Here is a 9,219-nt window from a genome sequence, read left to right on the forward strand (position 1 = left end):
GTTCTCGGTGGATGCTTTTTCATAAGTAGATCCCACTCATGGCGCCCCCGTGTGTGTCAGAGTAGAACTGTGCTCCACAGGGTTGTCAGTGGATGAGTTTTCATAAGTAGATCCCACTCATGGCGCTCCCGTGTGTGTCAGAGTAGAACTGTGTTCCACAGGGTTCTCAGTGGATGATTTTTCATAAATAGATTCCATTCATGGTGGTCCCATGTGTGTCAGAGTAGAACTGTGCTCCACAGGGTTCTCAGTGCATGATTTTTCATAAGTAGTTTCCACTCATAGTGCCCCTGTGTGTGTCAGAGTAGAACTGTGCCCACAGGGTTCTCAGTGGATGATTTTTCATAAGTAGAATCTGCATCTTTGCAGATTGAATGAGAGTGAATGAGCTACCTCAGTTCACCTTCTCCCCCTAGGAACATAGTACTGAAGACTCTGCATTAGAGGGGCAATGCTACTTGGAGCTATGCCCCAGGTTGGCTGCTGGTTCTACATTCTATTCTCCCTTTGTGAGATCCTCTGTGTGGACCTTGTGGATTAGAGTGATGGTCAGGTGGAAAGCATGCCTCCTCTCTCATGCGATCTGGTCTTGAGTCTTCCTTATTGCCATACTTGACCTAGAACTTTCTTAAACCTCACACTCACCTGAGAGTACAGTTCTGAGCATTTTGGTGCTTTGAATTTCATTCTTATGGAAGATGTGATCTTTGCTTGCTCCGTTCTTCTGGGTTAAAGAAGATAGTCCAACAGTTGTTGTTGTGGTTATGTGCCATGGTCGGTTCCAACTCATAGAGACCCTGTACAGGGTTTCCAAGGCTGTAAATCTTTACGGAAACAGAAAGCCTCATCTTCCTCCTGCAGAACAGCTGGTAGTTTTGAACTGCTGACCGTGAGGGTCGCAGCCCGATTTGTAACCACTAAGCTACCAGAGCTCCCTTTGTAATAACAATAGTCATTGTAATTTACAATAGTCATTGTGATTTACAATAGTTATTGTGATTTACAATAGTCATTGTAATTTACAATAGTCATTGTAATTTACAATAGTCATTGTAATAACAGTAGTCACTATTACAGCAATTATTTCCTGAACATGTGTGAAGATTTATAGTTTTCAAAGTTCATTGCCAGTAGATGATCACATTTAATCCTCACAATAGCAGAGATGGGTACTATTTTTTTCCTGTTTTATAAGTGAGAAAAGAGGAAGTTCAGAGAGGTTAAATGACTAGCCCGAAGTTCTACAGTTAGTGATTGTGAAAAGATTCTAAATTTACTCTTTTGATTCTAGCTAAGGATAATAAAGATGTGGGTATAAGATTTGTTGTGAATGCCGGTTAGCTCTTGGTCTTGCTTCTCTGAAATTGTGGCTTAGGTGGGGCTCAATCTGCAATCCGGAGATTCACTTCTGACTTCTGTAAAATTGCTTCTGGTGTTCTCTTTCAAAACAAATTCTAAGACAATTCTGTGCAATAGAGAAGATGATACCTTTCACATCCTACAGATGGAGAAATGGAAGCAGAGAGGGGCACACACACATTGAAAGGCAGCGCTTGGACTGAAATCTGAGTAGACTCTTAACCCAGGGTTTTTTCTGCCATATTTTATTTGCTTTATGGGCATCCTGGCCGGGGGTACTCTGTGTAAAACGCTACTTTAAAGTCGCTATTTATAAAATTGGGCTCAGTCACAGCGATGATCATAAGGACCAGACTACATTGTATTTTGTTAGACGTGAGGCCTCCATGGCTTGAAGTGAACTCAATGGCAACCAACAACAACATTTATAAACGATTATAAAAGAGAATGTTTGTTTCTCTGTTCTACTTTAGATCTCTGAATAGAGAAAATGGTTTGCACTCAGCTACTAACTGAAACATTGGCTGTTCAAAGCCACCCAGCAGTGCCTTGAAGAAAGATCTGATGATCTGCTTTTATATATATTACTGTCAAGAAAACCCTAGTTAAAAGCTTGCAGGAGGCCATCAAAAATACAATGATTGGTCTCTTCCTATCTGGCACAAAGAAGAACAAAGGTAAGCAAAGACTCAAGGAAGTAACTAGTGTATAGGACTAATGGCCCACGTGAACCACAACCTCCTCTGACCTAAGACCAGAAGATGGGATGTTGTCAGCTATCCCTACCGAGTGCTTTCCCCCAGGATGCAATAGAAGGTCCTGGTTAGATTGGGAGAAAAATGTAGAACAAAACTCATAAAAAAAAAATCAGACTTTCTGGACTGACCCTGAGGCTAGTATCCTATTACCTTTTTAAGCTGGGATGCAAGTCACTCCCAGTAGCCATCTTGTAAATACTAGAGTGGCCTGTAAACTAAGCTATCACACGTGTGTGGAATGTTCTCTTTAGAACAATAAACGATACCAAATCAAACAGGTAACGTTTGCCTAGAAACACAGATGAGAAGGCAGTAGAGGGTCAGGGATACCGGCGGGATGGAAATGAAGAAGGTGGCGTAGAAATGGACACACTGCCGACAACTTCAAGGATAGCATTCATTGTCCAGGAAGAGCTTGTGTCTTAATTGCCGAATGAGAAATTCATCTTGTACGTAACTTTCACGAAAAGTACCATGTTGTTATTGTTGTTAAGTACCGTGGAGTCAGTTCCGACTCATAGTGATCCTGCACAGGGTTTCCGAGGCTGTAAATCTTTACGGGAGCTGAATGCTTCATCTTTCTCCCGTGGAACCACTGGTAGTTTCGAACTGCTGACCTTGAGGTTGGCAGCCCAACTCATAACCACTAAGTGCCGTAAGATGTTAAAAAACTAAGGCTCTGAAGCAGTTCTGTTGTATTACACACAGAGTCACGAGGAGTCAACAGCAGCTCGCCATACTCAGAATAATGTTCTGTTTTAGGGTGGTGCTCACCACAACTATTAGGATTTGAACTAACCTAGAGGAGTTACCTCAGCTTTCTCATCTATCAAAGGGGTTCTCCCAGCACCTACCCCATGGGGTGCTATGAGAACCAAGCCCCCCAGTGGAGAACACTGGGACACAGCGAGGGGCAGGGGAGTCCATGTGGACCTGGCACCGACTCTCTGCAGCAGACCTGCCTATAGACCTCCCAGGTGTGCACCTGGGTCTTAGGTGCCAGCTTAGAGAAGCACAGCCTGCCGAGCAGGGGACGCTGGTGCCAGGACCTAACATATCACCTACAGCAATGTTGACACTGGCAAGGGAAGGCAGAAAAAGGGCAGGCAAATTCACGGCAGCGAGGGGCCACTGGGGGCCACTGGAAACTGAGCCTGGATAACATTTGCATTGCTTATGAGATGAAGAAGCTCCCCTTGTCCAGAAAGTGTGGGTCCTGGACTCTGGCTCCGCCTCTGCAATAGGACAGCTGGAGAGGGACACACACACACACACACAATGACCTTCTGGTAGGTACCAGGGTCTTTCAGACAAGTTCAGCAAGAATCACCTCACTGTCTGGGGACCATCTTGCCCCCCTCAGAGAAATGGATGGAGATGACACGCTCCCAACCCCCTTGGGGATGGACAGGAGGACCACTATCCTGGCTGGCTTTTTGTTCCTTTTGTGCCTGGTGGCGGTGGCAGGCAATGGTGCCATCACCGCAGCCCTGGGCATTGAGTGGCTGGTGCGGAAGAAGCTATCACCCCACGATACATTGCTGGTCAGCTTGGGGGACTCACGCTTCTGCCTGCAGTGGGTAGTGATCTGGAAGAATGTTTATCTCTTTTTGTACCCTGAGGCATACCCCTACAACCCCATGATGCAGTTCATCTCCTTCCAGTGGGACTTCTTGAATGCCGTCACCCTGTGGTTCTCCACTTGGCTCAGTGTCTTCTACTGCGTGAAGATTGCCACCTTCACACACCCAGCGTTCCTCTGGCTCAAGCAGAAGGTGTCCAGGTGGGTGCCGTGGATGCTTCTCAGCTCCCTGGGGCTCTCTAGCCTGTGTACCATCCTCTTCTTTATTGGCAACCAGCACTTGTATCAGAACTACTTATGGAGAGACCTGCACACACAGAACGTCACTGGGAATGGTCTGAGGCGGTTCTATGAGAAGTTTTTCTTCTTCCCACTGAAAGTGGTTATCTGGACTGTGCCCACGGCTCTCTTTGTCCTTGGCATGGTTCTACTCATCACGTCGCTTGGTAGGCATGCCAAGAAGGCCCTTCTGCTTGTCTCAGGGTTCCGGGATACCAGTGCCCAGGCCCATATCAAGGCTCTCCTGGCCCTCGTCTCCTTTGCCATCCTCTTCATCTCCAATTTCCTGTCACTGATACTCAACTCTGCAGGTGTCTTTCCAACTCAGGAACTCCAGTACTGGATGTGGCAGGTGGTGATCTATCTGTGCATGGCGGTGCACCCCATCATTCAGTTCTTGAGTAACCCTAAGCTCAGAGCCGCGCTGCAGACACGGTGCTGCCCCATGTCTTGGGTATTGGAGTGATAAATCTCAGAGAGATGCTGAGTCAGGGGCACAAGGGAATTTGCTTCTCACTCTCTGCTTCCTCTCCTTGACAATGCATAATTAGAAGAATACGTTGTTGGTATTAGAAGCCGTTGAGTTGGTCCAGACTTTAGCTATAGGATGAAACAGTTTCCTGTCTTGCCCTATCTTCACACTCCATTTCATTCACGTCTTCTTCTTTTTCATTAACTTTCTACTTTAGCAAGCATGATGTCCTTCTCCACACAGGGACTGCTCTCTGCTGGTAACATGTTCAAAGCATGTTAGATGAAGTCTTGCCATCCTCGCTTCTAAGGAACATTCTGGATCTACTTCTTTTAAAACAGATTTGCATTCTTTTGGAAGCCCATAGTATTCGCCATATCTATCACCAATCCCATAACTCAAATGCATCGATTCTACAGTCTTCCTTACTCATTCTCTAATCTTTGCATGTATATAAGACAATTGAAAATATCATGACTTGGGTCAGTGCATTTTAGTTCTCAAGGTGAAATCTTTGCTTTTGACTCTAAAGAGGTCTTTTGCAACAGATTTGCTCAATGCGATACATTATATGGTTTTTTGACTGTTGCTTGTATATTGTTGATTGTATATCCAAGTAAAATGAAATCCTTGATGAATCCAATCTTTTCTCTGTTCATCATAATGTTGTTTCTTGGTTCAGTTGTGAGGACTTGTTTCCTTCATGTTGAGGTGCAATCCATATTGTATCTTCTTGGTAAATGCTTCGAGTCCTCTTTGCTTTCAGAAAACCAAGTTGTGTGATTTACATATCACAGGTTGTCAATGAGTCTTCCTCCAATCCTGATGCCGTGTTCAGACAGTCTTCTTCTTCATGTAGTCCAAGCAGCTCCTCAGATTGTTCAGTCAGCATACAGATTGAAAAAAATCAGACAAATGCCTTCAGTGATTTCGAGGTGAGACCTAAGGTCTTGCAATGTGACCTCAAGGCACTGGAAGACACTCAGCAAGAGTTCAGTTGATGTCATTGTGGAAGTGACGTGGGACCTGGTGTGGTCAGAGCATCAGAAAACATCTGCTTTCCCTGTGACTGACCTCTTGATGTTTACACTGTCCCGCGAACTAAGCACAAGAACTGTGATACACAATGTGAATCAGACTGGAGACGGTTTCTGGAACCTCCGTTTTGCCTCTGACTTCATCTTGTGGCCACTTTTCCCCTGTCTTCCCTTAGCTGTGTTGTGGCTGTGCCCACAGTTCTCTCCATGAGAGTTCCTGCTGCAGGAGCTTCTGGTCTGGGCTTTCTTCACAGACCATGGTGTCCTGAGTTTATACATGGGCCATGTGTGTCCACTGAGACTTAGGGCCTCTGAATGATGGAGCTGACAGTTTCCATGTTGTCTACAAGGCCCTCGTCTGTTTGTCTGTCCTAGGGTAAGTAAAGTCCACGAGTACAGCTGTCCCCTTTTCTATCACGTTGACATTGAAGCCTACTGCTGGTTCTTGTTTGGTGGAGGGTGTTTGGTTCCCAGTGCTCTGGGTCACCCCGACATCCCAGCCTTCAAACTTCTTATCCTGTCCCCTGTAGTTCACAGCTGGCCCTTATAATACAAGGTCAGGACTATTGTCATTGAGTGGGTTCTTCTTGTACCTGGGGAGCTTAGGTTTGCTTAGACTGTCCCATCTCAGAAGGAGCCCTATTGCTGTAATGGTTAAGGTGTTGAAGTGACAACTGAGAGGTGGGTAGCTTGAACCTACTAGTCACTCTTGGGGAGAAAAAATGTAATAGTCTGGTTCCACCAAGATTCTAGTCCAGAACCCTACGAAGCAGTTCTACTCTGAAGTGCATAGGCTCGCCTAAATCTGACTCAACTCAATGTCAAGGGTCTGTTTTTCTGGTTTTGTAAAGAGATAGAGAAGGCGAACATGTCACATTACAGGAAAACAAAAGCAGGTGAAGCCAGGAGGAGGCGAGACAGAAAGTGTTAAGATAGAGTATGGGAAGAGGAAGAGGGCCCAGTGTGGGTAGACCTAAGAAAAAGCCAGCAAAAAATGCCCTCTCTTTATAAAAGAGTCCCATCCCATAATGCAAAAGCCCCTTGTTGTGCATGCATTCGCTATCCATATGGTGTAGCAAATCCCCCCAAATTTAGTTCCTTTAAACAACACCATTTATCAGCTCACGGTCCCTGTGGGTTAGGGGTCCAGATGTGCTCTCTTGGCTGGGCCAGCTGGCTCTGGACTTCTCCCAGGATTCCCTCATTTCAAGCGTGAACGGGGAAGTGTCTGCTTCCTTCTTCACGCATGTGGTTGTTGGCCGGGTTTCGTTCCTCATGGATCACAGCTCTGAGGCCTCAGTTCCTCAAAGGCTGGGTCCCTGCTTCAGTTCCTTGTCACATGAACCTCTCCTTAGAGCCTGCCACTTCATCAGAGTGAACAAGTGAAGGGACAGCTGAGAGTGAAAGAGAGAGACAGAGACAAAGAGATAGACATAGAGAGAGACACACAGAGAGACCAAGAGACAGAGACAGAGGGAAAGACAGAGATAAATAGAGGCAGAGAGACATACAGAGACATATAGAGAGACAGAGACACACACAGAGACAGAGACAGAAAGATACAGAGACAAAGAGATTCAGAGAGAGAAAGAGAAGAGAGTGGATCTAAGACGACAGAAGTTGAAGTTTTGTAATCGAATCAACAATAATAGTGTGCCCTGTAAAGTTGATAACAATACCCTTGAAGGACGTGCTCCCTAGAACAATGAACTATATGGACCAAATGGGCAACATTTGTCTAAAACCAAAGGTTAGAAGGACAGGAAGTCAGGGTCCTGGAGGAATAGAAACGGGGAGGGTGGGGTAGAAATGGTGACTATGCTCACACACTGCTGGGAGTGCAAACAACCTCACAGAACAGCTCTGCATAAAGTGTTGACTGGGAAACTCCTCTGTGGTGTAAACCTTCACCTAAAACGTAATCAAATGTTCACACAGGAAAACTCTATAAAGCAGTTCACCTACAGCAATGTTGACACTGGCAAGAGAAGGCAGAAGAAGGGCAGGCAAATTCACGGCAGCGGGGGGCCACTGGGGGCCACTGGAAACTGAGCCTGGATAACATTTGCATTGCTTGTGAGATGAAGAAGCTCCCCTTGTCCAGAAAGTGTGGGTCCTGGACTCTGGCTCCACCTCTGCAATAGGACAGCTGGAGAGGACACACACACACACACACACACACACACACACACAAAGACCTTCTGGTAGGTACCAGGGTCTTTCAGACAAGCTCATCAAGAATCACCTCACTGTCTGGGGACCGTCTTGCCCCCCAGAGAAATGGATGGAGATGACACGCTCCCAACTCCCTTGGGGATGGACAGGAGGACCACTATCCTGGCTGGCTTTTTGTTCCTTTTGTGCCTGGTGGCGGTGGCAGGCAATGGTGCCATCACCGCAGCCCTGGGCATTGAGTAGCTGGTGCGGAAGAAGCTATCACCCTGCGATACATTGCTGGTCAGCTTGGGGGACTCACGCTTCTGCCTGCAGTGGGTGGTGATCTGGAAGAACGTTTATCTCTTTTTGTACCCTGGGGCATACCCCTACAACCCCTTCTCATTTCTCACCGGGACTGCTTAAATTCCTCTTCACCAGCTGCTCCATCACTCCCTCCCTGGTCCAAACCATCATGGCCCCTAGGAATCTCCTAAAGGTGCAACTGCCCCTGCCACCCGCGGTCCTAGCACTTCGTCTGAAGCAGTCACAGCTCACAAGGTCCCTCAGCTTGGCCTCCTAGGATCTCCCCAATGCACAGACAATTCTAACGTTTAGAGTTTCCATTCTGGTAGAGGTAGACTTGGCAGTGGAATCTGGCATATCATTGTTTTCTGGATGGACCTGGGACTTTCTCACCAGCAGGCTGTAATGTGCTCCTTTACTGCCATGTTGACTCATCAAAACGTTATCATTTTGTCCCCCTTTAGCTGTTAAAGGGCAATTCCAATGTCACTGTCCCATTGCAGCTGTACTGGGTGACCCTTAAGCCACTAGCGTTCTCCCACCTTCGAGGGTTTATAAATGAGGTGACGGAAATTCTGACTTTTCGTGCAATTTGCATCTTTGTCTTATCTGCCCCTGTTGTTGTTAAATACTGTCAAGTTGGTTCTGACTCACAGTGACCCTGTATAGGTCTTCCAAGGAGCGACTGATGAGCTTGAACCACTGACCTCATGGTTCAAACTGATCTTGCGGTCCACTGCTTTATCCCACAGTGCCACACCAGGACTCCCTATCTGCCCCTTGTTGTTGTTGTTAAGTTCTGTTGAGTTGGTCCTGACTCATAGCGACCCTGTACAAGGTTTCCAAGGCTGTAAATCTTTATGGGAGCAGAAAGTCTCATGTTTGTCCCACGGAGCAGCTGGTAGATTCAAACTGCTGACCTTGAGATTAGCAGCCCGATTCGTAACCACTACGCTACCAGAGTTCCTTTATCCACCCCTGTTGTTGTTGTTGTAATGTGCCATGGAGTCAGTTCCGGCTCATAGTGACCCTGTACAGAGTTTCCGAGGCTGTAAATCTTTAAGGGAGCAGAAGGCCTCATCTTTCTCCCATGGAACAGCTGGTAGTTTCGAACTGCTGACCGTGAGGTCGTAGCCCGATTCATAACTACCCCAGTAGACTTTAAATGTCCTGAATGCACGGCTGCCTGTACTTGCACACGCTCCTGGAAGCCCGCAGACAGTGTGCCGCACGGCACCGAGAGTCTGCTGCTCCTGGACCCCAGCTGTCGTG

General features: G+C 46.7%; 1 protein-coding gene across 1 annotated transcript in view; it reads left to right on the plus strand.

Annotated features, from left to right (window-relative positions):
• Positions 1 to 3,520: 3,520 nt before the first annotated feature.
• LOC102818989 (taste receptor type 2 member 60-like) overlaps positions 3,521 to 9,219 on the plus strand; it is a 31,949-nt gene continuing 26,250 nt past the window's right edge. The window contains exon 1 of the mRNA XM_006861280.1: positions 3,521 to 4,432. Within this exon, the coding sequence (XP_006861342.1) occupies positions 3,521 to 4,432 (912 nt within the window). The remainder of the gene's footprint in view (positions 4,433 to 9,219) is intronic.

This window comes from Chrysochloris asiatica, unplaced genomic scaffold (genome assembly GCF_000296735.1).
Source record: "Chrysochloris asiatica unplaced genomic scaffold, ChrAsi1.0 scaffold00041, whole genome shotgun sequence".
Taxonomy (NCBI): Eukaryota; Metazoa; Chordata; class Mammalia; order Afrosoricida; family Chrysochloridae; genus Chrysochloris; species Chrysochloris asiatica.